The 18496-nt window shown below is 37.3% G+C and overlaps 2 protein-coding genes across 5 annotated transcripts in view; both read left to right on the top strand.

Moving 5' to 3' along the window:
* The window catches only part of LOC107740889 (phosphatidylserine synthase 2-like), a 17121-nt gene extending 10775 nt beyond the window's left edge, over positions 1–6346 (top strand). For all 4 annotated transcript variants that reach the window (XM_016553426.1, XM_016553425.1, XM_016553424.1 and 1 more), the window contains 9 exons: positions 897–964; positions 1048–1182; positions 1811–1861; positions 2046–2159; positions 2262–2380; positions 2468–2582; positions 2666–2811; positions 4558–4743; positions 5456–6346. In XM_016553426.1, the coding sequence (XP_016408912.1) occupies positions 897–964; positions 1048–1182; positions 1811–1861; positions 2046–2159; positions 2262–2380; positions 2468–2582; positions 2666–2811; positions 4558–4743; positions 5456–5615 (1094 nt within the window). In that variant the 3' untranslated portion in view covers positions 5616–6346. The remainder of the gene's footprint in view (positions 1–896; positions 965–1047; positions 1183–1810; positions 1862–2045; positions 2160–2261; positions 2381–2467; positions 2583–2665; positions 2812–4557; positions 4744–5455) is intronic.
* A 1077-nt stretch (positions 6347–7423) lies between these two features.
* Positions 7424–18496, top strand: part of fcsk (fucose kinase) — a 12411-nt gene continuing 1338 nt past the window's right edge. The window contains exons 1-22 of the mRNA XM_016553428.1: positions 7424–7657; positions 8103–8254; positions 9179–9229; positions 9309–9431; positions 9563–9635; positions 9774–9871; positions 9965–10045; positions 10193–10312; positions 10386–10557; positions 11470–11576; positions 11667–11768; positions 12121–12294; positions 12438–12511; positions 12724–13082; positions 13476–13692; positions 13766–13932; positions 14718–14945; positions 15092–15235; positions 16175–16294; positions 16445–16632; positions 16710–16809; positions 17278–17501. Coding sequence (XP_016408914.1) covers positions 7576–7657; positions 8103–8254; positions 9179–9229; positions 9309–9431; positions 9563–9635; positions 9774–9871; positions 9965–10045; positions 10193–10312; positions 10386–10557; positions 11470–11576; positions 11667–11768; positions 12121–12294; positions 12438–12511; positions 12724–13082; positions 13476–13692; positions 13766–13932; positions 14718–14945; positions 15092–15235; positions 16175–16294; positions 16445–16632; positions 16710–16809; positions 17278–17501 — 3156 coding nt within the window. The 5' untranslated portion in view covers positions 7424–7575. The remainder of the gene's footprint in view (positions 7658–8102; positions 8255–9178; positions 9230–9308; positions 9432–9562; positions 9636–9773; positions 9872–9964; positions 10046–10192; positions 10313–10385; positions 10558–11469; positions 11577–11666; positions 11769–12120; positions 12295–12437; positions 12512–12723; positions 13083–13475; positions 13693–13765; positions 13933–14717; positions 14946–15091; positions 15236–16174; positions 16295–16444; positions 16633–16709; positions 16810–17277; positions 17502–18496) is intronic.

Here is an 18496-nt window from a genome sequence, read left to right as displayed (position 1 = left end):
TGTGTGTGTGTGTATGTGTGTGTGTGTATATGTTTGTGTGTATATGTTTGTGTGTATATGTTTGTGTGTATATGTTTGTGTGTATATGTTTGTGTGTATATGTTTGTGTGTATATGTGTGTGTGTATATGTGTGTATGTATATGTTTGTGTGTATATGGGTGTATATATGTGTGTGTGTGTGTGTGTATATATATGTATGTGTGTGTGTGTATGTGTGTGTATATGTGTGTATATATGTATATGTGTATGTATATATTTATCAGTCTGGCGAGTAAACAAAAAAATGTACTAGCCAATGGCGATTCAATTGCCAAGGTGTTCGTAGAGGGCTGCCTGGGTGCCACAGCAAAAATGGCTGCCCACTGCTCCGTGTGTGTATGTGTGTGTGTGTTCACTACTCACTGCTGTGTGTGCGCACTTGGATGGGATAAATGCAGAGCACATATTTCGAGTATGGGTTACCATACTTGGCTACACGTCACGTCACTTTAATTAATTCTGATGGCTCACAGAAACACTAAAATAGCTTGAATAATTGCTAGATTTTTTTGTTGTTGAAAGAAAAATATTTTCTGTAATTTTTAAGTTAATTAAATTTATTTATAATTTGGACTATTTTGAGTTTGCCAAGAAAATAATATTTCTGATGATATGGCAAAATAATCATATAAACATAAATAATCAACACACCCCAATAATCCAAATGCAGATGAATTGTAATAGTTCAGGTATCATACAGACAACAAACATTTCAATCATCCAACATAAATCCCAAAAATTCTCCTGTATAAGATTAATAATTTTAGTTATTTATATATTAGTGCATTAGTATTTTTAGTACTTTTGTGTTTTTGTATGACAGATCATGTTTATGGGTACCTGTTTGTCTTTGCAGCATACTGGCGTTTCTGGCTGTGCGTTTCTGTTGTGTATGAACTCTTCCTCATCTTCATCCTGTTTCAGGTTTGTTATCAGCCACAATGACACAACTTTACTTATGTTTTGTCCATATTGTGTCATATTCCAAATTTGGACTTTTCTTTCAGACAGTGCATGATGGCAGGCAGTTTATGAAGTACATTGACCCTAAACTGGGCGTCCCTCTTCCTGAAAGAGATTATGGTGGAAACTGTCTTATTTATGACCCTGGTCACCCTGCTGACCCCTTCCACAATATCTGGGTATGCATTAAAATCAACATTAATAAACAATATTGACACTGATAATACAGAGATGCATGTGTTACAGAAGGTTGCACATACATCTAGTCACTTAGGCTAGTCAAATATCCATTTGATCTGTCATTACAAATTTATTATGCAAATAGCTGTGTTATAGCTGTAAATATGTTAAAGATAATGTACAGTCATTCGTATTTCACAGAATAAACTCTGTAATGATAATGTCCATCTGACTGTACATTATCCTGTTCTTACATGGTTACTTGATATATAAATAAATAGACATGAAATATTGATTTAAATTGAAATATTATAATGTGAGAAGAGGGTATGGTGTGATAAGAGAGACATAAAACAGCTGTGTAGGAACAACATGAAATAGCATTTACCTTCTTTAATCTGGTGTATTTCCAAAACAAACAGAATAATTTTTTTTTTATTAGGAAAACTGTTCTTATTTAAAATGACATGCATGATCAATTGATAAGGCCAGTGAAATTTATTGAAATAAATAGGAAACATTTGAATTTTATGTAGTTTTTAATACTTGAGTTTGATTTTGCAGCAGGAAATAATAGTTATTATTATTATTATTATTATTATTATTATTATATTATTTTCCCAACAGGACAAAATGGATGGATTTGTTCCTGCCCATTTTCTTGGCTGGTACATTAAGGTTGGTCAACATCTGATGTAACTCATTGAATATCTGAATCTGTCAGCAAGCATTTGACTTGTTCTGCCCAAGCGCATGATTGGGTTTGGCAAATGAATGCACTACCACACGTCTAAAAGCAGCAAACAGCATCAAAAGTTGAATTAGAAACTATTAGTCATGTGTTTGTGTCTCTGTGTGTCAGACACTGATGATCAGGGACTGGTGGATGTGTATGATCATCAGCGTGATGTTTGAGTTCCTGGAGTACAGCCTTGAACACCAGCTGCCCAACTTCTCAGAGTGCTGGTGGGACCATGTGAGTAAAACACACCAAATACACCCTGTGAATCATGCATCATCCTGTTTTAAAGAGATCAGATAGAACATGGCCTCATGAAATGACTCTCTCCTGCTGTAGTGGATCATGGATGTGTTGGTGTGTAACGGTTTGGGCATTTACTGTGGCATGAAGACTCTCGGTTGGCTCTCCATGAAACCCTATCAGTGGCAGGGATTGTGGAACATCCCAACATACAAGTAAAAACACCGTAAACCTCTGAAATGATGTGTCTGCAGGCCAGACACACTAAACTGTCATGACATTCATGTAATTGTGTGTTTCAGGGGGAAAATTAAGCGTATTGCCTTCCAGTTTACCCCATATAGCTGGGTGAAGTTTGAATGGCGTCCTGCATCTAATCTGCGAAGATGGCTGGCGGTGCTGGGTATTATTTTCATGGTGAGTCACATGACCAGCTCATGTAATCACTGTACAATGATTTTGAATGAAAAATTATGCCTTTTTCTTTCGCCTTTTTGCAGTTCTTGTTGGCGGAGCTGAATACGTTTTATCTGAAGTTTGTGTTGTGGATGCCTCCTGAACATTATCTGGTGCTTTTGCGGCTCATCTTCTTTGTGAACGTGGGTGGAGTGGCCATGCGAGAGATCTACGACTTCATGGATGACCCGTAAGTACAATCTAGTGCTTTTCCAAATCCTAATGAGCTGTCTCAACTGTTGTCTATGTAGGCTGCTACCTTCTAAGGCAGCATTTCTCAGTGGGGCAGTACTGCCCCCCCAGTAGGCTTTAAGCGAACATCGGGGGAGCTTGAAGCAATATTTTTAATAGCAGGCGTTGAAGTGTTCTTAAGGGGGCATATATTTAAGGCGAGTTTACACCAAAGATTCACGACAAGATGAGCTTAAACATTGTAATTTACTTGCAAAAGAATATGGTTTGCAACATTCTAACAATGTGTCTATACTGGACGCATTAAAGCGAACATTCCAAATTCATTTGTCGTGTTGCCTTATAGCAAGTGCATGGAGTACGTCAGAAATAAAACAGGGCATCCATGTATTACTTGTGTTTGCTAGTGGCAACTCTGCACAAAGGGACCTGGATAATGGATAGAAGGGTGGAAAGGTTGAGAACCACTGTTCTTAAGCAGTATCCTAGCTTAAAGGAGTAGTTCACCAAAAAATGAAAATGTATTCACCCTCAGGTGATCCAAGATGTAGATGAGTTTGTTTCTTCATCTGAACAGATTGAAAAATTTAGCATTACATCACTTAAGCCTTATTCGGACGGTTATTGTTTCTCATGTGGGCGTCTGTAAAATTACATGTAAATGTCACCTCAGCGATAAAACTCCTGGATTCGGATGGAGATTTATTCACAGTGGAGACGCGAGTTCTATGATCTTACAAACCCGGGAATGCACTGCTTACATGGTCAGTCACATGGTTGTCTGCTGTAAATAAAATGTTGCATGCTTGGAATAATGAGAATAAATTCATATTTAATAATATCCTATTAATTATTTGATTATTGAAATCTCTCGTTTAAAAATTTGAAAATAGACACGCTACAGTTTAAATGGTTTTCTGTCTTGTATTTTATCTCTTAAAATTATGGATGTCATTAATGTGGAGATTAGCATAAATAAGTTAATGCAACCTCTTATTTACGTAAGATAAACATAAAGCTGCTTGGTTTATATTTTTATGTATATAATTGTATACAGTATAATACATATTTTAAAATTGTATTGCAGACCTGATGCTGCCATAATAATGACCCATTTCAAATGTTTATGTGCTTCTCTTTTTTTCTTTTTGTTCTTAACAGCTCCCACTCGCTGTGGTGGAGCAGTTATGAAATATTGTTCTTGTATACTTTCCATAATTTGAGTAATAAATATGCATGCAAATTACAGCGTAGTGCAACAGTTGCCGAGTTACCGTACGTGTGTTCGGTGTTCGACAGTGGTCAAAAACGATTTAAACAGTGAATTTTTAATTGATTTCTTGTAAACTCACATATGAATTCGGACAGCAATTAAATTACCCCACGACCTTGGTGTTTGTCAAAAACAGTAGGTAATTCGACCAGGGATTTTTACACGCGTAGTGGGAGAAAAACACCAACATTCTGCATTACCGACTAACCCCTGTAAATGTTGAAAATAGCTTTCGCCCCCCATGAGAAACAATTACCATCCAAATCAGGCTTTACTAACCAATGGATCCCTTTCAGTGAATGGGTACCGTCAGAATGAGAGTACGAACATGCTGGGATATGCTTATGAGGCCTAAAATATGACCTAGTTAGGCAGCTCACTTGGAACAGGGTTTTTCCCCCGCTGTGTTGCCGTGCCTTCTTTTCTGAGTTTTTTTCAGTAAGTAAATCTAATGAATCATTTGAATTTTAGGAAATTCTATAAAAAGTTGGGCCAGCAAGCATGGATTGTGGCGACCATTACTGTTACGGAGTTTCTGATCGTGGTCAAATATGATCCGAACACCATTATGCTGCCAATTCCCTTCTTCATCACACAGTGCTGGACACTCGGAATCGTCCTCATCTTCTTTTGGACCTTGTGGCGGTTCTTCATCCGGTAACCTGCAAATCAGCTCGGTCAACATAATTACAGATAGCAGTATAAAATGCTGATTTAGTAAATTATTATTAATAAAGGAATGTGTTACGCAAAATATAATTTTTGACCTTTTATCAGAAGATAAATCATATCCAAATAGTAAAAATAAATCATCAAAATAAATGATGAAGGTTCTGTTCAGAATAGAACACTAGCGTACTATTTACTTGTAGACTTGCCCAATATATACTATTTTGCTATTACTATTTTTAAGAATAATATGTGTAACAGTGGGCAATATTGTTCTTGTCAATCAACCTCACCACTTTGCATGAGTGGCATTTGGTTATCAGTCTTTGATAACTTTTTCTCTTAAAATGTTTTGACAATATAGTGTTAAAAAATTTACTACAGTACAGATACATTGTATACAAACTATATATAACCTGCAGCACATAATACTGGATCGATACTGCACACAGTATCCAATTTTTCAGTAAGCCTAAATATACATTTTTATTATACATTATTTTTATTTATTTATTACATTTTTGTTTAATTTTATATTTTTTTTATTTATATATAAACACATACTCTATATAATCTGCAGCATATAATACTGCATTTACACTGTGTATGTATGTATGTAATGTATGTATGCATGTATAATTAGAAACTGATCAGATGTCCTGACTAACATGTTAATTGACCAAGTCTTCTGCATTGACAGTGACATCACACTCCGATACAAAGAAACACGCCGGCGCAGACAGGAAGGGTCTTCGGAGCGGGACAGAGTCCCTGGACACGCCGACGGCACCAATTTGGCCACATCAGGGCGTAGTAAACTAAACGGCAGTATGGACACAGTCCGACACAGGAAGTCATGAATCCATCCTTGCACACACAAATAGCCATGCGCTGCACATCGCATCTGGACACATGTTTGTGTTTATAATCTTGTACAGATCATGCCAACGCTCATGGTGTCTGTCGAGCAGCATCCAGACAGGTGATGCCATCATTTTCTCTACTCACAGAGAGGGTTGTTGTATATTTTAAGAAAAATATGTCTTTGTAGCTGTTACATAGGTGAGGCGTTTAGGGTTTGGGGGTCCAATTTCCCTCTGGTTTTGGGTTTAGTGATCGGTGCTATGCAGGAATACACATTTCGATGCAGAACACTATGCAGTGAACTTACAGTAGAGGAAGTGCACATACAGCCATTTATGAATAAAACCATTCTTTTTAAGTTACATTTAGCAGGTAGGAACACAGGAAATAGTTCCAAAACATCCTGCATGAACTATAACACTATATTTAAAAAGCTATAAGAATGTAATTATTTAATCTGCTGTGTCCTTCTGCTATGCTTAGGATGCTAAAGGAAGTTAGCGTGCCTGTTACACAAGCACCTCACACACGGACATTTGTTCGGACCTGTTTAACACGGGTCAGTGCCGTGACTGGACCAAAATCGAAGAACTTTACTTTCCATTTGCATGCGTGAATGTGTGCGTGAGACCATAACGGCCAAAACATTCATCATGCTGATGCTGTTTTTATTTCTGCAGGGAAACCACATACTGAAACTTAGTGTTTTGGGTTTGATAAATAATAATTTAAAAAATCAGGAAGTCATCCCAAAGTTTATGTTGTAAGTGTATTGGGCTAGTCGTGTATCTGGTCACAGTGAGTGGGTTGTTTGCTGTTGTGTTGTGGTAGTGCATCCAAATAAGGCCTGATCTGATGTATCAAACGCCATTATAATCTTACTGTGAATGTAAAGATCTAGCACTAGTTCGACTTAAGCGCCAATGCCTGAGCTGTTACTGTTTCGTATCATGTTACTGAAGACGTTTAGGGATTAGTTTTGATTTAACTGTAAGGGGAAAGTTAAAATCGCACTATGTTCTCATCCAAATGAATCAGGATTATGTCTTTCTGAAGTCTTTGTGGGACCATTTGATGATCTGTCTGCCTCTGCTTATAGTGGTTCATGTAAACATGTTACATAGAAATAAACAACTGAGTACATATTTTATAATGTTTTCAATAAATAAAAAGGAGTTCTTCCTCTTTAACGGTCTTTTTAATTTATGCCATTAATGTTTCATTCATACTGGCTGTTTCTGAGAAAATCCACATGTAAGCTGAAGTATATGAAAAGTAATGGAACTTATTTGATTCCAAGCATAAGCAGATTTGATTTCAGGTAAGCATTGTTGTTGTTGTTTAGTTTTTGTTTGTTTCAAACTATATTTTCTAGTGAAATGTAGGATTCATGTAAGAATTTGAATGTGCCCAATTTAATCAAGTTCAAATTTATTTATTTTGATTCTTTAGTCACTAAGAATTACATTATTATTATTATTATTATTATTATTATTTTAGTTTGATTGTTTCATAGTTCGCACGAAAAATGCAAGATTCCGGTAAGAAATCGCTAGTTCTGTTTCTTTCTTTAAATCGCTTTTTTTCTCCCTGTTTTTTTTGTTTGTTTCAGGTACCTTAAGTCAACCATATTATTTAAAAAAATACATTTGTTGACAGATTTTATTTGTTGCTGTCCATAACCATATTCATATACAAAACGTTTTACGTAACGTTAGCGCCAAACTGCAGTTCCCGGCTCACCCTGCCTGTGGTCAGTAGTCCAGAAGCTGCTTTGTAGTCCGGAAGTGTTGCATTCACTGTTTTGGGGTTGTAGAGCACGAATGGGGTAATTAACGTTTAGCTTGAGTTCTAATCCAGTGACAGATGGCGAATAAATCGGATCCGGGCGCTGTTCGCTTCTGCTCTTTGCACGCAAGTTTATTGGTCTCATAATAAGAAATAAAGCACGCCAGGATGGCAGATGATGGATTGCTGAAGTGGACAGTTATTGTGCTCACATGTCAACATGAAGACAGTGTTTATGCCTTCCAGAGAGGCGAGTTCATGATTTATTCACATCCTGTGTCTGTGCTGATTTATTAGAAAGAGCGTTTATCTACGTTAACGTTCTTTAATTGTTGTTTTCTTTGAGTTTTTATTGAATCCATTTGGGCTTGCTTGAAACGTCATGAAACATGAAAATAATGTTTAATAGTTTAAAAAATATACAGACAATTACAAAAAAGTACTGTGGAATTACTCTGGGTTATTTTGGACATTGTATCGTGGTTCTACCCTTTTGAAAGTATCTTGGATTAAGTGTCAAGGGTACATGAATTTAGGTGCCATTGTATATACCAAAGAACCATGGTATTTCCATCTGATGCCATCAAAGTACCATGGAACCACCACAGTACTTAATTGTATAAGGGTCTACCTTACATTAACAGATCTCCAGACCAGGTGCAGGTAAATCTCATGGAGGTTTGTGTGTGTTTCAGAGCTGGAGGTGCGTCAGAAGCGTGGTGTTCTCCCAGCGGATGCCCTGCTGCTGACCGTTCCTGACCCTCACGCCCGGCTGGGCAGCGGTGGGGCCACACTGAACGCCCTGCTGGTGGCTGCAGAGCACCTGAGCGCCAGAGCCGGATACAGCGTGAGCTTCACTTCACAATAGAGGGCTCTGTGTGTGTGTGTGTGCAGATGTTTGAAGGTTTGGAGAGGAATCCTAAAGGATGTGTTCAGGATTGCCAAAGGAATTTCTTGAGCCTAAAGGACCCAAATAGGAAAAATAAAGATCCTTAAAAATGTATACTACCGGTCAATAAATTTTCAGCGTCATTACTCCAGTCTTCAGTGTCACATGATCCTTCAGAAATCATTCTAATATGCTGATTTGCTGCTCAATTGAAAAGTTTTTACTGTTTAGTGTAAATTGTGGAAACTGATAGTCTTTTAAGGATTCTTTGATGAGTAGTAAGCTCAATGAACATAAAAAAAAATAGAAAATTTTTGTAACATAATAAATGTCTTTACTGTCACTTTTAATCAATTTAGATCATACTTGCTGAATAAAAGTATTATAATTTTTTTTTATGATTTCTGAGGGATCATGTGACACTAAATACTGGAATAATGGCTACTGAAAATTCAGCTTTGCCATCACATAAATAAATTACTGTTCAAAAGATGTTAAACTAGTAAAATGGTTATTTTGAATTATGATAATATTTTACAATATTACTGTTTTTACTGTAGTTTTGCTCAAATAAATGCAGCCTTAGTGAGCATAAGAGACTTCTTTAAAAAGTCTTAATTTGTATTGTCCCATTAGTATGGTTTAGAGGATTGTTTCCAGATTATGATTTTCTATTAGCAATACTGTATACATCTTTTGGCAGTTTATACTAGGAAATAAATATAAATAATATATTGTAAATAAAATATTGCTTATTCAGCACTGTAATATTTCTGTGTTCATGATAAATGACCAGAATACAGTTTTCTCTTTACTTGAGTTCATAAGGATCTTCCTCTAAAACACACTTGAACTCCCTTAAATGTGTGTGTTTGTGTTTAGGTGGTGAACGCAGATATTCTGGATGAAGCTCACATTCTCATCCTTCACACGGTCTGTAATAAAAAAAAAAAAACATCTTCGATGAAAATGATTCTCAAACATGTGCTAATAGGTGTATGTGTGTTTTCAGGGCAGAGATTTCCCATGGGACGCCTGCAGCAGGGCTTTCTGCTGGGTGCCTGTAAAGAGATCAGATAATGTAGAAGGAGCTGTTTGCAGTTTAGACCTGCTGTTGGACTGTTTGTCCACAAAGGTGAGCGGAACGCACAGTTATTCACACATAAATGTACATGAACTCACACACCACTCTATATATATGCAATACAATGAGGTGAGAGCATTATTATCCAAATACACATTTAGTGAAACATCCTGTTGTTTCAGATTTGCACGGGTTCTCCGCCTGGCGTTTGGGTGTGTGGCACTGATATGATCCTGGATATTCCAGCACAACAACGTGAGCTAATATTTATACAATCACACATCTAATGCACAAACAAAACTAAAAGCATTTGCCTTGTTTTTTTCTGTACAGACGAATCAGCAGTTTGCCACTTCAAAAACACTTTTTTTATTCTTAATTTTTTCTTTACAGTGATTTCATGGGACGGGTTCTCTGGGGTTCGGGTTGTGGCGTTGCCAGGTGACATTAGTTTTGCTGTTAATCATGGCATCTATCTCACTGATGCAGAGGTGCGTTATTGAAAATTAGGGTGATTTTTTTTATTTATTTTTTATTATGCATTTGCATATCACTTTTAGAATTTTTAATTCTTGCTTTTACAGTCCAGAGTATGTAATATTATCTATAAGGGCTCAAAGGAGAAAATCAGCTGTGCTGCACTTCCTGATGGGAAAGTACCCCTGGTATGAATTTGTTTGGTAATGTTTGTTGCAATATATGTATATACCAACAAAGTATATATTTACTATGTTTAAAGATGCATTGGATGTTTTGATTAAATGTTGAATTGTTTTTGGGATGCTTCCTAAAAGTGTCTCTGTGGTGTTCAGGTGTCCGGCCCGGTGTTTTTCTCTAGGACTGTTGCAGAGAAACTCCTACAGACTCATGTTTCGTCACCATTGGACGGCTGTACGTATCTTGGCATGGATTCGGGAGCTCCACCGCTTGAGGTAAAATCACACACGACATAGTTCTTTTTCTCTGACTGGTCTCTCCCTCTCATTTTCTTGCTCTCTCTTGCAGATATCTCTCTTTTTGGATATTCTGGTGTGCCTTTGCTCTCACCTGACAGAGCAGGAATTCATAAATGGAGAGAGAACAGGCTGCACTTCACCCTCCGGACCTCAGGGGGCAGTAGTGAGGAGTGGCCGCGCTGTACTGTGGAGGACTCTCAGGGGACCCTCCATCTCTATGTGTACACTTACACTATTATTTGCCTCTATTTTATAAAAAAAAAACATTTGTACGAAAGTAAATAGGTTTCTAAATGTGTGTGCATGTGAGAAACTAATGGTGTGTGCACACCAAAAGCGAAATATTCTCATCAAGTTACTTGCTCTAGATTACTCGCGGGATGTTTTTCATGTCACTTGCGCGAATAAAAACATTGTGCAATGAGGAGTGTCTTCACGCACATCAACAAGAACAACAACAAAAAGATTTCTTTCTGCCGTTTTTTCTGTCATCAACCATGTTGGAGATAACTACTATTGCTGCTGTACCTGTTGTGGAAGTGTCAAACCGGACGTGTCAATAAGCTCTTCGCTGATTGGCTTGCACGACAACGCATCATGCGAATTTCCCGCTCAAGTTGAAATTTTTCAATTTGTGTGGAAGACGCGATTGAGGTCAATATCGCACGTTTGCGGCAATCTTGTCACAATTCGCATCATTCACATTGCCCACTGCGAATTTGCGTCTATTTGATTCTTTGCATTGATTTTGTATGTAATCTGTTCGTGCAAATAATTAAATTCACGTTTTGTGTGCACACACCATAAGTCTGTTTGGGAATGAAATACTAGCCTACTGAATACTGCATGGTATATATTGGATATTGCATACTATTTAAAAAAAATAATTGTGAAACTATGCATTCAGTTATGTATACAGTTTATATGCAATGTACACTTTTATACTTTTTAAATGCTATGTGCACTTTTGTATTCTTTATATACTATATGCAGTATTTGGTTAAATGTAGGCTACCTGGGTTTTCCATGCATACTGAAAATCTGTATGCTTCCTACAGTATGCAGTATACATTGCAGAAGTAGTAAGTATAGAGTAGTATGTTATTCTGAACATAACCTTGGTCTGTTTCCAGTGTATATTCAGGATGGTCGCTATGATTATTTGACTCAGTCAGGTCGAGAACATGTCATTCGTCTGACAGAAACTGGAACACAGACAATGATTCTCTCTCATATTCAGGTAGGAAATTCATATTCAGGTGGGATTTTTAAAAATTAAAGTCTGTTATTTCAACTTTTCTTATGCAATATAATTTCCTTTTCTTTAAAGGATGTGAAGTCTGTGGCAGAAGGCAGCAGAGTGATTAATAGCGTGCTGGAAGGAGAAGTTCATGTATCAACAGGAGCTGTTGTGCAGCACTGCCACCTACAGGTCTGGAGAGTTAAATAATCTCAGACTATTAACTATCTAAAGATATGAAATCAAAACGGACCCTATTTATTTTTTGACCACAATTTTTGTCACTATGAAATGTCACATTACTGAAGTGAAATGGGTTGTGAATAGTTCATGTTCACTTTAAGTAAATCTTATAAGTAAAAATCAAGGATGTGATCTTTTTGTATTTATACAGATTTTCATATTTTCCAACCTGAAACGTATTAACCACATTTACTGTTGTATTGTAAAATAAAATTTTTTTTATTATGAATATCTAATGAGTGTTTTTATTTTACAGTACAGTAGTATTATTGCAATAGTAATATATTTTTGTCAATTACAGGGTCCAGTCCAGGTGCATTCTGGGTGCCTGCTGTCAGGGCTTGATTTGACCTCATCATCCTGCATCCAAGGTCTACCCCTGTCTAGTGACATCATCATTCAGGGTCATGGAGTGATGCTGGGAGAGTTAAAGTTAACAGTGTACACAGCTTTTGGAGCCCATGACAATTTAGAGGTGAGATTAGAGCCCCTTCCTTACATTTGCATTTTTATTTATTAATTTTTACACTTTTATCTAAAGCAACTTATGAAAGGAAACAATATAAATAAGAAAATGTTTGCTAATTTTTTATATTTTATATGCTATTTTCCACCCAGGCCTACACTGATGATGTCAATGCATCATTCCTTAATCAAAAATGGAGTGATTTTTATAGTCGTACTGGAATACAGTAAGAAACTTCTACGTTCATACATCACATAATCAGACTTTTGACTAAAGATTTGCTCTATTTTAAAGATTATTGTATCCAAAAGCCACCTGCTTTTACAGGAAGAGGCTGCCTAAGTGACTTCACGGTTAATTTTTTGCATGTTTTGCTTGGATTGAGACTGTCATAGTTTCATGTAGTGTGTCTAACATATATATGTGTGTGTGTTAAAGGCCTCCGTACCTTTGGGGACCTGAGAGGACTGAGTCATGCTGTCTGCTGGACGCCAGATTGTTCCCAGTGTTCATGCCACGTTCAGGACCCGTTGGACTAGAGGGTGTTTGTTGGCTCCTGGGTGGCGCTGGTGGGCTGGACAGCTGGAGGGAAGCCTGGAGACTCTCGCTCAGGGATATTCTCATCCTGACGGACCAGCAGAAGGAGCTGCGCTGGAGAGAAGAGCTGTTCTTCAATGTGGGCCGAAGAAGAGCCGTGGACGCTCTGCAAGGCCACACAGATCTCAGTCTACTGCCGTTCTTCAGAGCAGCAGCGCTGGCCGGCCAGCAGGAGGAGCTACTGCAGGTGCTGGACTCAGGTGAGGAGCAAAAGATGAGGAATGGTTTGCAATTTGCATATGTTGACTTTTGAGGATACTGATGGTTTGGCTGTTGTCCGCTGGTGGGCTGGACAGCTGGAGGGAAGCCTGGAGACTCTCGCTCAGGGATATTCTCATCCTGACGGACCAGCAGAAGGAGCTGCGCTGGAGAGAAGAGCTGTTCTTCAATGTGGGCCGAAGAAGAGCCGTGGACGCTCTGCAAGGCCACACAGATCTCAGTCTACTGCCGTTCTTCAGAGCAGCAGCGCTGGCCGGCCAGCAGGAGGAGCTACTGCAGGTGCTGGACTCAGGTGAGGAGCAAAAGATGAGGAATGGTTTGCAATTTGCATATTTTGACTTTTGAGGATACTGATGGTTTGGCTGTTGTCTCAGTGGCTGCAGGCAGCAGTGGGGATCTGGGAGTAGCTGCACGTTGTCTCGCCTGTATCGCTGATGTCCTTGGCTGTCTGGCTGGTGAGGGTAAAGGTGGTTTGCGCAGTGGACCAGCGGCGAATCCATCATGGGCCCCTGCTTTTAAGCTTCTAGAGGATGGAAACTTACCTGCAGGTGTCCAAGAACTGGCCAATCAAAGAAAGCACTGGCTCTGCAGGTCAGAACTTAAAAAATGCATAAATTTGAGCGCTGTAAAGTGAGAATTTCTGATTTGTCATCGTTGTCTAAAGACCAGATTTGTTGGTGAGAGCCGCCAGGCATTATGAGGGGGCGGGACAGATACTGCTGCGGAAGGCAGTTATGTCAGCACGTGAGTTTGTGTTCATTGGTCAAGGAGAGATGCCGCCCATGGGCGAGTGGCAGGAAGTGGAGTGTCCTGCTCGACTAGATCTGTCTGGTGAGAACAGCATTCTTCATTTCAGCTGATCAGAGAGTTCTGTGTTTCTGTGCATTCAGAGTTTAACTGAAATAAATTGCACTTCAGTTCTTGAATTTAAACACAATTTAGAATTGCAATTCAAAAGTGACAGCAATTCAGAATTGCTCAAAAGTGACAGTAAAGACATTTATAACAAAAGATTTCTATTTCAAATAAATGCTGTTCTTTTAAGCTTTCTATTATAATCACAGAATTCTGAAAAAAAGTATCACGGTTTTCATAAAAACAATAAGCAGCACAACAGTTTTCAGCATTAATAAACAATAAATGTTTCTTGATCATCAATCAGTCGACATAGAATGATTTCACACTGAAAACTGGACTAATGATGCTGAAAATTCAGCTTTGCATCACAGGAATAAATTATATTTTAAAGTATATTCAGATAGAAAAGTTATTTAAAATTGTAATTATATTTTACAATATTACTGTTTTACTGTTTACTGAATTTTGATCAAATAAATGCAGTCTTGGTGACATAAGAGACTTCTTTCAAAAACATTTAAAAAATCTACCTGACCCCAAACTTTTGAACGATAGTGCAGAGGTATTTAGCTTATATATTTAATTCTATTTAATAAATGATCTTTTATGGACTAGAATTGATACATTCTTCATTTTCAGAATTGCAATTCAGTTAATTCCTTGTCCATATCAAACCAAAGCTTTAACACAAAACTGTTTAGATTTCCTTGGGTCTTCCACAGTGTGTGCTGAAAGTGTGTGTTTGAATACGTCATCAGGTGGCTGGAGTGACACTCCTCCTATTGCGTTTGAACATGGTGGACTGGTAATCAATGTGGCCATCAAGGTGGATGGAAAACGGCCGATTGGAGCTCGAGTTCGACGTGTTCCAGAGCCTCATCTGCTGTTGGTCAGTACCAGCGGTGAAGCGGCCTGCAGCATCTCCACAGAAACACTCTGTGAGGATCTTACTGACCTGGAAGACTATTGCCAGCCTCACGCTCCAGGTGAGAGAACATACTGTGAGGGGCACACAACTGACATTCAATGTGATGTAACACCGTTTTTGTTTTTGCAAATGGTTCTATGTAGAACATAAATGTACAATTATGTGTAAATATGTTAAGCGTGAAGTTGTGTGTTTGTGTTGTAGGTGCCTTGCTAAAAGCCGTGTGTGTGTGCAGTGAGCTGGTGTGTGTATCGTCTCCTGTCTCTCTGAAAGAGCAGTTGTTAAAGCACTGGGGCGGCGGACTGGAGATCCACAGCTGGTCTTCTTTGCCACATGGTTCTGGTCTTGGTAAGTAAACTACTTTTGATTGAATATGACTGAATCTGATACATGATTAAACCAGCACTGTGTAAATGTGAAGTAATAGTTGTTTGGATTAACACATAAAATATCTCCTGTGCAAATAGTAAAAAAAATGTGCACAAGAAAGAACAGAAGAAGTATCAGTAATGTATAATGGCACCTAGGTAATTTGTTATTAGTTATATATTTACATATAATAATACTAATAATAATAATAATAATAATAAAAAAAAACATTAAGATATAAAATGGATTATTATACAAGTTATACAAATAATTAATATGTATTTACATACAAATAATATTAATCATTAATGTAAATATATAAAAATTATAATTAGCATGACATGTAAATGATTTATTTGATTATATATTATATTTTTACAATAATATTGATGAGGATAATAATAATAATAATAATAATAATTATTATTACTATGGAAATATTTGTTAATTGTATAACAAATGTTTAATAATCTGTTTTACTTTATTTTATATGAATATTTGTATTTAATTTAAAAAAAAGTAATTTATAAATATTATTTTATGATTATTATAAAATAAAATAAAAATATTCATATATATAAAATAAAATTGATTATACATATTATTTTTATTATGTAAATATTATGTAAATATTTTTATTATGTATATAACTAATATTCATTAGTATAATATATATATCATTAGTTTAATTTATTATATATTGATATTTTATTTGACAAATACTTATTTATAACGAATGTATAATCATCCATTTTACTTTATTTCACTTTGTTAATATTTTTTCATTTTAATAGATTGTTGGATGATTAAGTTGATAAAAAGTTTATGTATGTTAATCACACAAATCAATAATATATTTTTACATTCGATTGTAAAATAAAATGTAATTAAAGTGTATATGTGTGTATGTGTTTCAAGGCACCAGCAGTATTCTGGCAGGTGCAGCTCTTGCTGCAGTGTACAGATGCACGGGACGGAGCTTCGACACAACCTCTCTCATTCATGATGTTCTTTACCTGGAGCAGATACTCACCACCGGTACGAGAGATGCTTTTATTCTCATAATAGGCTGAATCGCTTCCTTTCTAGAGGAATATAGAGTTTTACTGGGCTGGAAACTCTACCAAGCTTATGTTTTTTAACAAACTGAATTTGAAGGGATTTTCTATCTTTGTTGCGGTGTTTCAGGTGGAGGATGGCAGGACCAGGTTGGCGGGCTGTTTGGAGGAGTGAAACTGGCCCGATCTGCAGCTCAGTTACCGCTGAGAGTGGAAGTAGAACAGCTCTCTCTGACTCAAGACTTCCTGTCTGTCCTGCAGCAGCATCTTCTTCTGGTTTACACTGGAAAGACGCGTTTAGCACGGAACCTGCTGCAGGTACGAACGGCTGATGGTGACGGTCAGACTTAATGAAGGCTGTGTTGTGTTTTCACTGGATCACTGTGTGTGTGCAGGATGTGGTGAGGAGCTGGTATGCTCGTTTACCCTCCATCGTACAGAACGCAGAGCAGCTGGTGACCAATGCAGAGGAGTGTGCTGAAGCCTGCAGAGAGGGTGAGACACACACACAGGGATGATATGGGTTAATGGTGACATTTTCTAAAAATTAAGGTTTAAAAAATATAGACTAGAATTGTTCCACCATATTGCACAAAAGCAGCGCATTAGATTAGAACGGCGATTAACTTACCTGTACAATGAGCTGTTTAAAACGTGCATTCTCCTGTTCAATTTCGAGCATCCAGTAATATAATCACGCATGTCTTGTGGAGCGCTTTCAGAGTATGCATTTATTTGTCATTTTAACTGTTTGGAAACTGAGCGTAAATGTGGAAGTCCTTCAAAGATTTCTTATCCTGTTGCGCCCTCTATAGGACCAGCGACTAGTCGACGTCAAGCTTAAAGCGTCATGGCAGAGCATTGAAGTCGACTAGTCGATTAGTCGGTGCAACCCCTAACACACACACACACATATTTAAACCTGATTTTGATTGACTCTTTTATTTGTTTTGTTTCTCTCAGGATCTCTCGTCAGATTGGGGGAGTGTATGGACACATACTGGCAGCAGAAGAAGCTGATGGCTCCAGGCTGTGAGCCAGCGGCAGTGAGATCCATGATGAACGCACTTCAGCCGCTGAGTTTAGGACAGAGTCTGGCAGGAGCAGGAGGAGGAGGATTCCTGTTCTTACTCACCCGTGAGCCGCAGCAGAAGGAAGCAGTGAGAGAGATTCTCACAAACATACAGGTGAGTCAGAGAAACTGGTTCAGCAACTACAGAATGAGAACGTTTGAAGAAGAATGGTTGTGTTTAACCCTTTCTAAACTGACATACCTCTATAGGACTGGATGATAAAACGATAAAAATGTCATTTTTTTCTCAATTAAAAAAAAGTTAAATCAATCCACACGGAGCATTTATCCGAAGTTGAAACGGCAGCACCGCGCGAGCACTAAACAGTGCTGTGAGATCCAGTGTGAAGTGCTTGAATTCAGCAAAGAACATAAATGACTCTGTGATTTAAACTAGTTTAAAGCCAGATGAAACAGCACTGATAAAAAGGAGAAACACTGTGAGCAATGATACAGTCAGAAGGCTTTTCAATCTATAAATCGCCATAATTTACCATAGATTTACTGTAGTAACACTAACTTGACCATGGTATTGTAGCAGAAATGTGGGATATTCATATTGAATTTTATTATATTATTAATGCAGACATGTATTAAATGTGTTAAAGGAGTATTAGAATATAATTACAGTGCTTTTTGTGATTAAGCTGTAGTGTTTGTGCATTTAAATGTATTTAGACTACCGTTCATACAAATGCCTAGAAACCATATATTAAGATATTTATTTTGTTGAGGAAAAATGACTGAAAAATCATAAAGAATTCAAAAACGTGAAGTGTTTGTCATGTTCTGACCATAAAGAGTAGTCTAAAACCACAATTAATGGTCTGGTTTCTACAACTTTCACTTGGGTGCAAAAATCTGCCATTAAACTTGAAAGAAATATATAAAATATGTATGTGTTTATTTATTTATATATATATGTATATATATATATACACAGTGCCTTGCGAAAGTATTCATACCCCTTCATTTTTTTCACATTTTGTTATGTTGCTGCCTTATGTTAAACTGCTTTAAATGACTTTTTTTTCCCACATCAATCTACACTCCATACACCATAATGGTAAAGCAAAAAAATGGTTTTTAACATCTTTGCAAATTTATTAA

This window comes from Sinocyclocheilus rhinocerous, unplaced genomic scaffold (genome assembly GCF_001515625.1).
Source record: "Sinocyclocheilus rhinocerous isolate Xijiao unplaced genomic scaffold, SAMN03320098_v1.1 scaffold1668, whole genome shotgun sequence".
Lineage (NCBI taxonomy): Eukaryota > Metazoa > Chordata > Actinopteri > Cypriniformes > Cyprinidae > Sinocyclocheilus > Sinocyclocheilus rhinocerous.
Note: the sequence above shows the minus strand (reverse complement) of the source record. Positions and strands in the feature narration are given on the sequence as shown.